This window comes from Desmodus rotundus, chromosome 3 (assembly GCF_022682495.2).
Source record: "Desmodus rotundus isolate HL8 chromosome 3, HLdesRot8A.1, whole genome shotgun sequence".
NCBI classification, from domain to species: domain Eukaryota; kingdom Metazoa; phylum Chordata; class Mammalia; order Chiroptera; family Phyllostomidae; genus Desmodus; species Desmodus rotundus.
In genome coordinates, this window is record NC_071389.1 from 20,186,468 (window position 1) to 20,202,986 (window position 16,519).

Consider the following 16,519-nt stretch of genomic DNA (forward strand, 5'->3'; position numbering starts at 1 on the left):
GATACAGGCTACTCCGGAATAGCAGCAGCAGCTGGTGGAGAAATGGAGGTGCAGTCCTATTATGCCAAGCTCTTGGGAGAGCTGAATGAACAGCGAAAGAGGGACTTTTTCTGTGACTGTAGCATCATTGTGGAAGGGCGAATCTTCAAGGCCCACAGGAACATTTTGTTTGCCAACAGCGGCTACTTCCGGGCCCTACTCATTCACTATATCCAGGATAGTGGGCGGCACAGCACCGCCTCCTTGGACATTGTCACCTCCGATGCCTTTTCCATCATCTTAGATTTCCTCTATTCTGGGAAGTTGGATTTGTGTGGGGAGAACGTGATTGAAGTTATGTCGGCCGCCAGCTACCTGCAGATGAATGACGTGGTGAACTTCTGCAAGACATACATCAGGTCATCCCTGGACATCTGCCGGAAGATGGAGAAGGAGGCTGCTGTGGCTGCAGCGGTGGCGGCGGCAGCAGCAGCGGCGGCAGCTGCAGCAGCAGTTCATCATCAAGTTGACAGTGGAAGCCCTAGTTCAAGCAAGGAGGGCATCTCCTGTGATACCAAGAGCTTGGTCTCCTCTCCAGCTGAGGAAGAAGAGCGAGTGGATTGTCCAAGAGAGTCCCCTTGCGGGGACTGCAGAGGCTGTAACCCCCTGGAACTGCTGGTAAAAGACAGCCAGGGCGGTGGCTCAGCTGCCAGTGACCTGTCTGCTCTGCCCAAACAGATAGAGCCCAAGGTGGAGTTCGATGTTGACGAAGTGGAGGTGGAGGTCGGTGAGCAGCTGCAGCAGTATGCTGCCCCACTGAGCCTGGCCCACATGGGGGAGGGTTTGCCTGGCGGCCAGGCCGTGGACTTGGCTTACAGTAACTTTCATGTGAAGCAATTCCTGGAGGCCCTCCTGCGCAACAGCGCTGTCCAGAGCAAAGACAATGTGGACCATCACTTTTCTCGGAGTTTGGAGGGAAGGCCAGATGGCATGGGAGGAGCCATGAGTTCCATGATGGATGTCCAGGCTGACTGGTACGGAGAGGACTCAGGTGAGCTCCATTATCATTCATCGTTTCCGCTGGTCATTTAGCACCCACATCTGTGCCTTGTAGCCTCCCATCATCACTATCATCATCACCACCACCACCATCAATGTTGTCATTGCCACCGCCATCACTATCACCACATTATCACTGCCACCACTGCAACCAATAGGTATTAATTGAGTGGGTCATTGTCCCTCCATGTATGTGAGTATTTTACTTCTACAACTGGAGTATAAATATGTTGAGGGCAGTTTGATGACATGGAAAGAACTACTGTCTTTCACCAACCAGCAGTGGGATTTTGGTTAAATCATTAAATCTCTCTGGACCTGTTTTGTTCAGGAGATAATCATCCCTGTCTTGTTTTTTCACAGGACTGAGGGCCAAATGACAAGGTGTTCATAATTTTTTCTCACATATGATAACATGTTCTAGACAGGTAGGAAATTTATTCTTTGTGTCAACCATGGCCACTGGCACAAAGACACCCACTAACGTGTCCCGGTCGATGGTGTGACCTACTTGAGGGTATTTTAGAGTTGGCCTTTGGCTTCATGTGAGTAAACTTCTTATATCCTTTGGTAGGCTTTTTTGTTTTAAGAGGACTTGGTTGCGTCCCTGAACAATTTTGAAAGATGAGTTAACTCTTCTGGACAGCGAGCTAATAGTGTTGTAAAGTGTCTTGTAGGAGATGGAAGACTTGGCCATCACTGTCCTGATGAAAGCACCCTATGGTTCCAGAACCTAAAGCCAAAAGAAATGAATGAATCACATTCTTATATACCCTTCAATATGGAACAGTGAAAGTATTTTAAAGAATGGAGATCAGCTGCTTCTACTTGTTACTAAATGGCTGTCTTTAGGTTTTTTTAATTTCAATTTTTTGAAGCAGAACATTGTGCACGTCTGATTAAAATTGGACTTGAAAGACTCACAAGTGCTGCTTTGGTCCTCAGAGACACTGTCTCACCAGCATTTAGATGGCAGCGGCTGTTCTCAGCGAGCACTCTGGGAACTTGTTGCGAGCTCAGTTCCATGCAGGTTAGAGCCCTTCCCAGGCTGTGATCAGCCTTTCACAGTCATTAGACCTTCCTCATGCCCGCCCGTGAGTTTGGCAGAGGAAGTGCAGAGAAACCGAGACTCAGAAGGGTTTAGTGAGTTTCCTGAGAAGGCAGAGCGGGTGGGTCAGTGGCGCAGCCAGAACTAGAAGCCTGGGCTGGCTTCACTTCACTTATTACACAGACTGAAGGAGCACAGTTGGATAGAGGATTTCAGTGCAATTATTTTAGCTTTCAGCACAAGCTACCTGGAAGCACAAGTATCAAGATGTACTTCAGCCATATGCTGTCTTCATTCAAGTCTTGAGTGTCAGCCTGTAAAGTCAGGTTTCCAGCTACCGGGTGCTCTGGCAAGGCAGCCACCTGGCCCCCGATCAGGCCTGGTGCCTGCCAGGTTTTGATTCCATTCACACAGCCCCAGGCTAAATTTATTCCAAGTGCCAAGGTACTGAGTAGGACTGATTTGTTTGGTCATTCATTTATTTGCTCAAATATTTGAGTACCTTCTTGGTGAAGCTACAAAGATAAGTCAATCATGCATACAGCCCTCAAAGAACGTAAAGGTAAGACTTGTGTGTAATTGGCATCACGTGGTCAAAGGGTACTAGGGCTGGAAGACAGATGGAGGTGTGAGTTACCCAGTTGTCCAACAGCAGGAGAACTGGCTTCCTACTGCGATATCAGGGAGGCTATATGAATGTGGCATCTGAGGGTAAGAAGAAGAGACGTAGGAGAAAATTGACTAGAGTCAGATCATGGAAAATGCTGAATGCTAAGAGATGAGGGTTTGGGTTTTTGTTCTGTTTTTAAGAGTTTATTTATTTATTTGTAGAGAGAGGGGAAAGCAAGGAGAAAGAAAGGGAAAGAAACATCAATGTGTGGTTGCCTCTCAACCCCCCCACCCCCGGCCCCCGCTGGGTACCTGGCCTGCAATCCAGGCATGTGCCCTGACTGGGAATCGAACCAGCAACCTTTTGGTTCACAGGCCCACACTCATTCCACTGAGCTACACTAGCCAGGGCAGAGAAGAGGTTTTTATCTATAGGCACAGGGGGGATCTTGGGTAGTTCCTGAGCTTGGGAGTGGACCGGATCTGAGCTTCAGCGAGTTTAATTTGGCCTCAGCACAAGATGGTGTGCTGCTGGGAGACCAGGGCAGCGAGACGGTCAGGAGGCTATTGCAGTAGTTCTGTACCCACATTCGCAGACACTGTCAAAGCATTAGGTCCTGCTATAATCTTCTCCTTCCCGACCTTCCAGCCCCAGACTAGCACCTCCTATCACTTCTTGGAAAGTTCATCTACATTTGCTACCTCCATTGTTTTACTTCCCACTGTCTTCTCACTGCAGTTTGGCTTCTGCCTGCTACACACCACTGAAACCTCTGTCATGAGGCCAGCTATATGGTAAGGAGTGATTTGCAGGTGTTCTCTTACTTGACCTCCGTCAGTAGTGGTCGCTGACCTTTCTCGCCTTGCTGTTCTTTCTTACCCTGGCTTCGGACACCATGAGTACCCATTGCTGTTACCTCTGCCCATTCCTTTTCAGCCTCGTCATGGCTCATTTAATTCCAGCATTCCGTCATTGGGTTGCTTCGTCAACATCTTTTCATTTCTGTTTGTTTGTTCATTCACTCAACAGCTATTTATTGAGCACTTACTACAGGCCAAGCGTTGTTTATCACAGAGAACAAAAGACAGTCCTCGTCCTCGTGAAGCTGACATTCTAGTGGAGGGAGATGGACAATAAACGAATAAGTAAATATATAATATGAAGAAGAACTAAAGCAGGGAAAAGGTTGATAGAAAATGAAGAGGATGCTATTTTATTTTGTGTCAACAAGGAATCCCTTTCTAACAAGCTGCTTTTGAGCAGAAACCTGAAGGCAGTCAAAGAGCAAACCGTCCAGATAGCAGGGAGAAGAACCTTTGAGGCAGAGGGAAGAACAAGACGCACAGGCCCAGGTGCAGGATGGCATTTGGCGAGTGAACCCAAAGAACAGCTGGTGTGGCTGGAGTAAAGTGAGCGCGGCAGAGAGTTCTGAGGGATGTGCTCAGGGAGTTTGGGTGAGGGCAGGCCAGGTAGGGTCTTGCAGGCCATAAGAAGGCCTTAGGATATTACTCTGAGTAAGGAGGCCACTAGAGGATCTCAGTATAGTAAAAGGATCCCTTTGGGTACCGTGCGCAGTAACCTCCTAAGTGTTCCTCTTGCCTCCTCCCTTATTCTCTACCTATGGAATACAGGGCAGCATAGACCTAGGGGAGTAAGTGTGGAAGCAGGAGGATCACTTCGTAGGAAGTTACTGCAATTACCCAGGTGAGAGATGTGCTCCTTGACTCAATGTGGTAGCAGGAGAGAGGAGGAGAATTGATGATGGAAGAGGGAGGGACAATTAATAGAGCGAGGGGAGATGGGATCCTGTGTACTAGTGGAGGGGATGGGCTGACTTTGGAGGGGAGGAAGGACAATTCATTCATACTGATAGGAGTGAAAGCTAATGGCTTTTGCATGAGTGGTAGGAGAAAAGAGGAGTTAAGGATGACCCTAAGGTTTTTAGCTTGAGCAATTGGTTTAAACATGTTATGCTTGTGATGCCTATTGCATATCCAATTGTAGATGTTCAGTAAGTAAGTGCGCCTATAAGTTTGGAGTCCTGGGGACAAGTCAGAGCTGAGAGAGAAATTTGGGAGTCATTAATATGGGCCCGTGGAATTTCAAACCTATTTATCCCATAGATCTAGAAGGAGAAGAAAAGAGATCTAAGAACTGATCCCCGGAGCCCCAACATTTAGAGGTCAGCAAAATAAGGAGAAACCAGTAAAGGAGACTGAAAAGGGGCAGGAAGTGAGGTGGGAGGAGAATCAAGAAAGAGGGATGGATGCCAAGAAGAGAAAGTCTTTCAAGAAAAAGGAGAAATCGTCTATGTCCCCCACTATGTGTAGGCAGAGGAGAACTGATCACTGGGTTTAGCAATGGAGAGGTTATTAGTGAGCCTAACAAAGGACAGTATTCATGAGTGGTGAGCAGGGGAAGACCAAACTGAGTAGGCCTACAAGAGAAATGGATGTGAAGATAGTGAGTGTAGATGCTTCTCTCAGGGAGTTTTACTGTGAAGGGAATGAAGAAGTGTGTTGGTAGCTGAAGGGGGATATGAGTTCAGGGCTTTTGTTAAGGTGGAGGATCTAAAAGCATGTTTATTTACTGGTGGGAATGAACCAGGAGAGAGGAGGATAATTGATGGAGGAGGAGGGAGGGACAAGTAATAGAGCGAAGGGGATGGGATCCTGTGTGCTGGTGGAGGGGATGGTCTGGCTTTGGAGGGGGGAAGGACAATTCATTCATAGTACTAGGAGTGAAAACAGAACATATGTGTTCATATGGGAGGTTGGTGGGTGGCTGGGAGCCAGGAGAGGTTCTCTTCTGCATGTTCCTCCATTTCAATTAAACAATAAGCAAGGACAGAAGCTGAAAGTGAGGATGCAGTTGGAGGGGTTGCAGGCTTGAGCAGAGGGAAGGTGTAAAATAGTCATTGAGAAGAGTGGGTGAGTGAATGAACCAGGGAAATTTTTAGGATGACTACCAGATGGACCAAGAGCTCTTTTGATATTCGTGGCTAGATGGTGATGGTTAGAGGGATTTAAAGTGAGACCAGAACACACAGTTGTGTATTTTCCTTCGGGGATATTGACTTGCTTTATTTCAGGTATGGAACAGGCAGAGGATTGTATTTAGCCAGAGTCTAGGTTTAACCAAGTGCCTACAGGTAGAGGGAGAGAGAGGACCAAGGCAATGGAGGAGGTACATGAAGGAGTGAGTTCACCGATGGATTTTATAGGCACTAAGTTGGGGAAAGGAGTGAGGACTGAAGGAGGAGATGGGCAGTAGAATGGCCGGAGAGTCCATGGCTTGGAGGTTCCAGCAGCTAAAGGACCCCCAGGGGGCGAGCTGAAAAGGTAAGAGAGTGATTGGGTAGTGGGGTATTTGAAATGGAGGTTATGGAGCAAATATAGTTTAATGGCAGTATCTAGGAATGGGGCCGTGACTCTCATCCCTGACTGGACATTAGAACGGGAAGGGTGCTTTTAAAATGTGATCCTTGAAATGGAGATTGGACATCAGCATTTTTTTTTTTTTTTAAGTTTCCCAGGTTATTCTAATATGTAGGCAGAGTCGAGAGCTCTGGGTCTAGGGTTGGGTAGCTGACATAGGGTGGAGGAGGACAAGGTCTTTGGAGGAAAGGAGGTCGAGGGACAGAGAGACCAGGGTGTTGGAAGGGTCATTTTTGGTATTGCCATGAATTATGCCAGGAGTTTTGTTTGAAGGCAATGTGATCAAATCTCCAAGGAATGAGGAGATGACCGAGGGGCTCCTGGGTACTGAAGCAAGGAGAGGTAGCAGTGGTATCTGATGGTGTGAGCTTCAAAAGAGCTTAGGGTGTTTGAGGATAGAAGGAGGGATGGGACTGGAAGGAGGGACGGGACTGGAAGGAGGGACAGTGGACAGCGAAACACAAGAGAGACCGCACCCGCCTCCCCCAGGGGAGTCAGGGCTAAGCGCTAAGGGAAGTAGAGCGCTCAGGGCAGAGGCAGGGCCCAGGTGAAGCAACCACTTCTGTCTGCTGAGGTCTCTCACAACTGAGGTCTCTCACAAGTGCGTTCTTCCCTTCTTTCCCTAAACTCCAGGTTTATCTATCTAATCCTGAAGGGTGTGGATAAAGGGAACAAATCTCTGAATACTGTCTCTGAATACTTGACAGTAACAGTTTCTACACTTGTCACTTTAATGGTTGTATGAGCAAGGTAAACAAAAAAAAAGGGTTGGAAAAAAATTCAAGTGACTTTCCGGATATTCGGTCGCTTCAGATATATAGAGTTAATACGATTCCAAACAGTTGGGGTTTGCTTCACAGCAAGCCTCTCCACGTGCCTGGAAGCCGTGCTGAGGAGCAGCCATCGAAGCATGAATCCTAGTCCAGGGGTCTGATCCGTCATCTTGATCGGGGCTGGTGGAATCCCACAACCCCAAATGCCATCCGTCGAAGGCGGTGTTGTTGCTGCTTACTGTACAGCTAAATCAATCCATTTGTTTCCCAGGTGATGTGCTGGTGGTCCCCATCAAGCTCCACAAGTGTCCTTTCTGCCCTTACACTGCCAAACAGAAGGGCATCCTTAAGCGTCACATCCGCTCACACACGGGTGAGCGGCCCTACCCCTGTGAGACCTGTGGCAAGAGGTTCACTCGACAGGAGCACCTGCGGAGCCATGCCCTGAGCGTAAGTGAGCTGGCAGTTCTCTCGTGGTGTGTGTGGGGGTGGCTCCTGACATTTGTCTGATGCAGCGATTTTTAACTGGTGTGCCACGAGAATTTTTAAAACGTGCAATACCTGACTGTTCAGTCAGGGGCACTGACCTCTTTTCCCTTAGACTGCCAAATAAAAAAATGACAGCAGCCAACACAACAATAGTCATCCAGTGTGAATGAGTCACAACTATACTGCCCTGGCAGGGTAGCTCATTTGGTTAGAGCATTGTCCTGATATGCCAAGGTTGTGGGTTCGATCCCCAGTCGGGACTCATACAAAAATCAACCAGTGAACGCATAAATACATGGAACAACAATTTGATGTTGGCTGTCTCTCTCCCTTCCTCCCTCTCTAAAATCCTCAATAAAAACAAAAATGATAGTTATTTTTTTGTCAGATAGGCAAAAAATTATTTTGTGTGTGCCACAGAATTTTAGCAATTAGCATATGTGTGCTGTAAGGCGGAAAAGGTTAAAAATTATTGGTCTAATGTAAGGGTTAGAAGTATCTTTCACCTCTCTGTCCACTGGGTTATTTTCAGAGAATTTGAAACATGTTTCTACTACTAAATTGAAGCTGTGTTGGTAGCACTTAGAGAAGGTTAAAACTTATAGCAACAGACTAGTTTTCCTAGAGAAGAGTCAAGAAAGTTTAGATTCTTGGTCATGGATGGTTGTCATAGGCACAGAACCTTGGGGCTCGGACAGGTGATTCTCAGTCTGTGGCACCGGTGTGATGCCAAAGGTCAGCTGCATTTTCAGTTTCCCACCCAACCCTAGCACCCAGGTGTGGGTAGGGGAGAGGTGTGTCGGTACACCTCATTGTATTACACTTTGTTAGTGGATAATAGCAAAGTGTTGGCAAGGATGTGGACAGATCGGAGCCTTTACACATTGGTCTTAGAAATGTAAATTGGTGCCACCACTATGGAAAATAGTTTGCCAGTTCCTCAAAAAGTTAAGCATGAAGTTACTATAGGACTTAACAATTCTACTCCTAGGTATATAACCAGGAGAACTGAAAACACACATTCACACAAAACATGCACACTAATGTTCATAGTAACATTATTCGTAATAGTAAACAAGGGGAAATATATACCCAAATGTATCCCAGCTGATGAATGAACAAACAAAAGGTGCATCTATACAATGAATGTTACTCAGCCATAAAACGGAATGAAGTTCTGATGCACATTACAAAGAACTTGAAAGCATGCTAAGTGAAAAAAGCCAGTCACAAAGGACCACACACTGTATGCTTCCACTTTTATGAAATGTAGAAAACGGGCAGACCCATGGAGAGAGAGAGTAGGTTACCAGGGGCTGGGGAACGTGGGGATGGGAGAGGGATGACTGTTAATGGGCACAGGGTTTCTTATGGAGTAATAGAAATGTTGTGGGGTTAGATGGTGGTGATGGTTGCACAACCTTGTGAATATACTAAAAACCACTGAATTGTACACTTTAAAAGGATACATTTTATGGTATGAATTGACAGAATCCAGATTTAAGACAAGAACAAGGTTACCGCCTCTGCTGTCAGTGCTGGTTGGCCCCAGCACACTTGTCTGAGAATGGCTTCCTCCCAAGGGCTTAGGTTTTTGTTTGTCTTTATTTTTTCAATTTGTATCCGCAATCTCTCTTGGCAGCATTAGGTCCCTATCCAGGGGTAGCTAACTTCTTTTTTCTTGCTGCTTTTAAGATCCTCTCTTTATCTTTAACTTTTAGCGTTTTAATTATGATGTGTCTTGGAGTGGGCCTCTTTGTATCCATCTTGTTTGGGACTCTGTGCTTCCTGGACTTGCATGTCTGCTTCCTTCAACAAAATTAGGGAAATTTTCTTTCATTATTTTTTCAAATAGATTTCCAATTTCTCGCTCTTTCTCTTTCCTTCTGGCATTCCTATGATGCAAATGTTGGGCTTCTTGAAGTTGTCCCAGGGACTGCTTACACTATCCTCATTTTTTGGTATTCTTTTTTCTTGTTCTGATTGGTTGTTGTTTTTTTTTTGCCTCCTTATGTTCCAGATAATTGATTTGATTCTCAGCTTCATCCACTCTACTGTTGTTTCCCTGTAAATTATTCTTTATTTCAATTATCCTTTGTTTCTGACTGGATCTTTTTCATGCTGTTGACATCCTTACTAAGTTCCTTGAGCATCCTAATAACCAGAGGTTTGAACTCCGCATCCGATAGATTGCTTATCTCCATTTTGTTTAGCTCTTTTTCTCGAGTTTTGATCTGTTCTTTCATTTGGGCCATGTTTCTGTATCTCCTCATTTTGGCAGCCTTCTTGTGTTTGTTTCTATGTATTAGGTGGAGCTGCTTTGACTCTGTGTCTTGGTAGCATGGCCTAACGTAGTAGGTGTCCTGTAGGGTCCAGTGGGACAGCCTCCCCTTTCACCCAAGCTGGGTACTTGAGGTGTGCCCTTTGTGTGGGCTGAGTACACCCTCCTCTTGTAGTTAAGCCTTGGTTGCTGTTGGCAGATCAATGGGAGGGATTTATCCAGGCCAGTCAGCTGCAAAGGTTGGCTGTGACCACTGACCACCAACCTCCACCCTTTGTGGAGGATCAGCTGTTCAGGGACAGGGTGATGGTACTCCCTGTGTGTGGACATGGTGTGTACCTGTCCAGTGGGTGCACTGGCCCTGGAGTTCCCAAGTGGTGCAGGCCAAGGTCAGCCCCAACCTGTGTTTTGCCCGGGGCCACCCTGCCTGAGCTATAAAGCAATAAGCCTGCTACTTGTGCTTGGCTTGGAGATTCCCAGGCGAAGCCAAGTTGTGAATCTAAGCTTCCTGCTGCTAGTGCTGGGCCTGGGACTCACTGAGGCCAGCTGTTGCTTGTTTGATAGGATTTAGGAAGTTGTGAGGTGTGAGCCAAGGCTGGCCCTTCATATGGAAAAGCAGCTTGGGTGGGCCTGTAACTTGGGTGGGGCAGAGTCTCTGGGGATTTCCAAGGTGGCTCAAAGAGTGTTAGCCAGATTGATGGAGTCTCAGATATGGCACCAGCTTGCCTGCTCTGTGGTGGGGTTTTGTAAAGAGACAGTGGCCTCTGCTTGCCCTGATGCCAGATACTTCGGTCTCTCCCTGTATACCACTCTTGTCTTTCAAGCTGCTGCCCTGGTGCGGGAGCTCAGAGGGAGTGAGTGTGAGTAGGTGAGTCCATGTGGGGGTTCTTTAAGAGGAACTGCTTGGGACTCAAGAAGTTTATTCCACTGGCTCAATCCCCACTGGTTTTGCAGCCAGAAGTTGCAGGGACTTCGTCTTCCTTGCACTGGAACCCTGGGCTGGTGGGCCTAGTGTGGGGCTGGGACTCCTCGCTTCCGAGTAACCCTCCCGAATTTTTATCTGCAACACGAGGGTGAGGCACCAGCCCACTCCACATCTGCACCCCTCCTACCAGTTTGGATTGATGTGGTTTCTTTAATTCTGTAGTTGTCAGACTTCTATTCAACTCAATTTCTGACGGTTCTGAGAGAGGGTTGTTCTACATTTTAGTTGTAATTTTGATGTGGTTGTGTGAAGAGGTGAGCCATGTCTGCTTATACCACCATCTTGACCGGAAGTTCCCTTGCTCAGTCATTTTCAATGCAGCGGCCATACAGTACATATGTTTACTCGACTGCATCTACTGCTGCCACTGACTGGTGTAGTGAAGTTGTTCATTGTTCACGCATGCGCATTCCACTCCACTCGCCTTGGCTGCCTGGTTACACTGATGTCATACAAACTGTTCTCATTATATTAAGAGTGGCTGGACTTTTTCCAGACAGACCTCATAAATATGGTTCAGTACTGTCTGTGGTTTCAGGTGTCCCCAGAGGGTTTTGGAACGTATTCCCCACAGATAATGCGGCACTGCTGTACAATCACGGAAGAAGTAGAAGTGAAAATATATAGCTGGGGCACCTAACCTGGCCTGGAGCATTGGAGAAGACTTCCCTGAAAGGCATCAGTAAGGGGGAGGGGTTGGCAGTGGGGAAGAGGGCAATTTCCAGGGATGTCGAAGGGCTCTTATCTGGAAGGGACCTGGGTGAGGCTGAGACTGCAGCTGATGGAACAGCAGGAAGAGTGGTGAGAAATGAGGCTGGAGGGTCAGCCAGGGCCCACATCAGTGGGGCCTTGAAGGCTGCAATTCAATTCCACTTCTGTGACATTTACTTTGTCTGCTTGTAATTTCAGGTCCACAGATCCAACCGTCCAATCATCTGCAAGGGCTGCAGAAGAACCTTCACAAGTCACCTGTCACAGGGGCTGAGGCGCTTTGGACTGTGTGACAGCTGCACCTGCGTCACAGACACACATGATGACGAGGACGATTTGATGCCCATCAACCTTAGCCTGGTGGAGGCTTCATCTGAAAGCCAAGAAAAGAGTGACACAGACAATGACTGGCCAATCTACGTGGAGTCTGGTGAGGAGAACGACCCGGCCGGAGATGATGCTGACGACAGACCACAAATGCAGCCCAACCTAACAGATCGAGAGACACTCCTGTAGCAGTACCTGGGTGGGGAAGAGATTTTGGAATTTGTTATCACTCATTCTGCGGTTGAAAGCCACCATTTGTCCAATTTTGTGGGACCCTGAGAGGAACATCTTTTTCACTGTTAATATATTTGCATTTTTGTCAGACTACGTAGTAGAGGTTCAATTTTGTGACTCAAAGGACTAATGACTTTTTAGTGTGGTGCCCTTGGTTTGCTGATGGCTTAACTGTCCTGAATTCTGAGTGAATCAGGGCTGGCCCCCAGGCTCCCCGCTCTTCCTGTTGTGCATCCGAACTCTGGTTAGGAGAAGGAGAAGAAAACCTCCATGCTTGTTTTTACATTGTCTCAATCTTCTGCATTCCTTTGTCATCATCCTCTTTCCTCTGGAACGGTGGGCAAGAGAATACTTAAGCTTTGAGGTCAGTCTTACCTCTGCCTAACTTTTCCTGTTGAATTCCATGTTCTAATTTTCTGAAGTATTTCAGAGAAAGCTTTATTGACGTAAGGCAGGCAGGGCTGCCTAACACGTGATTGTAAAGGGCACTTTCTAAATCCGAGACTGCAATTTTCAAAGCTGGGGGTATTTATATGCAGACAAGCATGGAGATGAGCTAAAAGCCTCGTCATGGCACTTTGACTTGCCCCACTGAATTAAATTTTAAGTTAGCCTTGGGAGGGGACCCTGGGAGCGCAGGTCTGGGTGGTTTTCCTGCTTAGTTTGGTATTTGACAATTCTGCTTGGTGTGGTATTTGACACACCAGTAACCTGTTTTGTGATCATAAAGCATGTCATCTGGGCAAACCTAATAATTCTCTCCTGCTTTTTCAAGACATTTGCAAAGGCTATTTCTGTGTAACCTGGAAATGTAGCTACTACTGACATTCTTTTACTTAGTTTCTGAATAGAATTTTAATTGGAGGGGAAGTGTAAGCCTATATAAACATGTTATATTTCTACATTTCTTACCTTTTAAAAGATCCTCTGGAAAGAAAGGGAAGTTTAATAGAACAGGTTTTTAAAACAAGTCCGCTTTTCACCCACTTAGCAGCTCTACAATTATTCTCACAAAAGGCTGCATTTCTTTAAAGGGCTAAAGAGCAGGAAATGTCACGATTAAAAATATTCAAGGCGCCCTGGCTGGTGTGGCTCAGTGGACTGAGTGCCGACGTGTGAACCAAAGGGTCGCCAGTTCAATTCCCAGTTAGGGCACATGCCTGGGTTGCCAGCCAGGTCCCCAGTAGGGGGCATGTGAGAGGCAACCACACACTGATGTTTCCCTCCCTCTCTTCCTCCCTTCCCCTCTCTCTAAAAATAAATAAATAAAATCTTAAAGAAAAATAATCAAGGCACTTTCATAATTTTGTCTTATGTTAAGGTATCCAAAATGGATTTTAAAAGAAATCCCTAATGAAACTAACATGCAAACATAACAGTTTCCTTTCAACTTTGAAAAAAAAGAAATGTCTTTTTCTTCCTTTAATTTTATATAGTTATATTTCAAGATGTGGTAAAAATCACTTTTCTTTTTGCCTCTTGAACAAAAATGAATATTAAAAAACATCATAAATTGGCTTGTAAATGTTAGTCATTGTAGAGTTCAGGGAGTGTGTAAGCTGTACTCAGAAGTTAAACTCCAGCTAGTGCTATTCCAGCTGCGGCCCACCCACAGGTGCTGGCCTGTGAGTTGTTTGACACCATCCCACACAGTAGGACCACATATTGGTCTTCAGCAGATTGGAAATTGAAAAACTGGTCTTTGACCACAGGGAGTTTGAAAATTATTGTTCTAGATCAAGAGTTACAAATGGAAACTTACTAAGGACCAGAAACACTTTTCTTAATCTGAAATGAATATATTAGCTGTTTTTTGGTTTTTTTTAAACAACTGTATTTTGTTTTTAAAAGATATCATTTATTTATTTTTAGAGAGAAGGGAAAGGAGGGAAAAAGAGAGGGAGAGAAACACTGATGTGAAAAGCATCATCGATCAGTTGCTTCTCTTAAGGGCAACCCAGGCATGTGCCCCAACCTGCATCAAACCAGTGAGCCCTTGCTTTGCAGGACAACGCTCAGCCAACTGAGCTACACCAGTCAGGGCTAGCTACTGTTTTAAAAGAGGGATCTTAGCAAAAGGCAGACATAAATGGATGTGTAGAAGCTATACTTTGCAAGGAGTTATGTTTGATGATTTTGCTTTTTCTGTTTATATTTTTGATGTTTTCATATGACTTTTCTACCTCACAGTTGAACTTCTCTGCCTACTTTTTCTGGTAGAGCAAGGAGCCTCTACAGTGACCTCATGACCTATTCATATCACTAGGTGCAAAATAAAAACTTTTACATTAGAGATATCATTGTAAGACAGTGATTCTCAACTGAGGGTGATTTTGCCCCCCAGGGGAGATTTGGCAATGTCTGGAGATGTTCTGAGTTGTTACAGCTGGCCGGACGCTGCTAACATCTAGTGGGTCCGGGAAGGGACGCTGCTACACACCCTACACTTTGTAGGAGGGCCTCTTACAACAAAGAATTGTGTAGTCCAAAATGTTAAGAGTTCGAGGTTAAGAAACCCTACTATAAAGTAGGATATAAAAAAAGACTTTGAGTGAACTTAGTTTTGTGTTATATTTTAGGCTACTTTTTACCTTCTGAATATTTAATAGATTCTTATGCTCCCACAAGTTTTAGAAATTAGTGCATTAGTAAAATGGGGAGTGGAGGCCAAATTATTCACAACTTGCCCCAAATCTGATTACGTTTGTGATGCAAAACTTGGAAATTTGAACTCCGACTCATACACCTAGAACCACTCTAGAATTTGATCATTTTATTAAATTTTAAAGTAGGAGAATCATTGGAGGGAAAACGGAACATGAAGTTTAGTATTTAAATGATTCTCTTTTTTCCATAATGTTTTAGATCGTTGCACTGCTGGCGGGCTGTTTAGAGTTTGTGTTGGCATTTGTAATAACTGGATCGCTGAATTCTGTCACTTTTAAAGGAGATCCTTGTCTGGACTATCAGACCATAAACTGCCCTGTTTTAAATTTATGTTTATATTTGTGGTCAGTATTTATAATCCACGCATTGTGTTTGAGGTTTAATTTGTGGAGTTGGTTATATTTTTATAATAAGTAAATTCACAGTTGGGTCCAACACAGGCCATTGGTGATTTAGGTTATGTTTTGGCATCTTTCTCGTACATTCTGTCCAAGTTCACAAAGGGATGGATACTTTTTATCTTATATTACATATATTGCATGAATGGGAACAGGGTTCTTACTTATAATGTAATTTAAAATGGTGTCCTTGGGAAGTTGTTTTGCTTGGGAGAAGGGGACAGGCTTTCTCAGCGAGGGTTGGGGAGGAATGTAAATAAGGCCTGCAATTGTAACGCATTAAGAAATGACATAGAGCAACATGACTTGTGGTCGTTTGGCAGACAGATATCGTGCTGGTGTAAATATTTTGGTGGCCACGAGACTTAAAATACGCCCGAAGACAATGACTGACCTCATGGTCTGCAGAGTATTGCGCAACAGCGTAGTCTGGTGGTTCAGAATGCTGTGATGGTTTTTTGTCATTGTCGTTGTTGACTGATGTTGCGACGAACCACATAGAAAACAACCAGTAGGAAGGACTACGTGTACTGACTCTGAGGACAGTGGGGAAGACTGGAGTGGCCGTCTGTCAACTGAATTCAGGCTGCTGTACTTGGACTTCTGGGTTTTTACTGTGTGTCCCTTGTGAGGTGTAGCGTAATGGTGTGGGGAGGGGCCTAGGGTTGGGTGGGTGTGAAATTCCTGTTACACTCTGTTTTGAGCATTACCTGTACTTCCTGTTGTTGTGGGTCTTTTATAGCTTGCCTTGTGCTTACACATGATCACCCTATCTTCTAACCCAAAAAAGGGGGCACTTTATTCAGTTACTTCTGATGGGCAATGTTTTCCTTGATTTTTATTCAGTATTTCCACAACATCCCTTATTACTGTGTTCCTCCAACCTCATTATAGTGCTGAAACTTTGAATTATTTTCTTCGAATAATGCTTCTGTAGAGATAAATAAAAAGTTTTTTCTTTGTCAGGAATAGTTTGGTTGGTTTCTAACATGTCCTAGGTTTACAAGGTGACCCTAACTCACGGTTGTGATCAGATGATATGGAAGCTTTCTGATTTAAGGAGGACATTCAGCATCTGCTCTGGCCCTCCAGGCAGATAGTTTTACCACTGTCAGCTCTTCATTGACAACTGTGATTTTTGGGAGCAATTTTTTTATCCATCATCTGAGTTTTAGACAAGGAGATGACCCATATCAGGCAAGTATGGGAGCTATCGTGGCTTGGGAGCAATCTCTTTTATAACAACTCCATAAACATAGCTGCTGGGGTCCCCGCAAGACACAGGTCTGTTCCAAGAGTCCCTGTACTTAGAGAAGCCCAGAGCTGTGGTTTCTTATTAGGTATTATAGTTCTCCCAGTTTGGATGCAATTTACCAATTAGGGGGTCACTTCTACCATATGTAACGTTGCCTAGCGACATAGTTGACACATTACTCTTCAGTAGGTTGTCAGGGGAACAGAGCTAGAGAGTTAACCAGAGGTCAAATTCTCACAGTGAAGGGTAAAAAATTCTGTTAATCC

The 16,519-nt window shown here is 45.2% G+C and overlaps 1 protein-coding gene across 1 annotated transcript; it reads left to right on the forward strand.

Annotated features, from left to right (window-relative positions):
* Positions 1–16,229, forward strand: ZBTB8B (zinc finger and BTB domain containing 8B). Its single transcript, XM_053921484.2, has 3 exons — positions 1–1,030; positions 7,178–7,356; positions 11,571–16,229. The coding sequence occupies exons 1-3, from the start codon at positions 43–45 to the stop codon at positions 11,886–11,888; spliced, it is 1,485 nt and encodes a 494-aa protein (XP_053777459.1). The 5' UTR covers positions 1–42; the 3' UTR covers positions 11,889–16,229.
* The last annotated feature ends 290 nt before the right edge of the window (positions 16,230–16,519 follow it).

Coding starts and splice junctions, on each gene's coding strand:
- ZBTB8B (XM_053921484.2), top strand. CDS start 43: ATGGAGGTGCAGTCCTATTATGCCAAGCTCTTGGGAGAGCTGAATGAA. Junction 1,031..7,177: donor CTGGTACGGAGAGGACTCAG/GTGAGCTCCATT, acceptor TTTGTTTCCCAG/GTGATGTGCTGGTGGTCCCC. Junction 7,357..11,570: donor TGCGGAGCCATGCCCTGAGC/GTAAGTGAGCTG, acceptor TTGTAATTTCAG/GTCCACAGATCCAACCGTCC.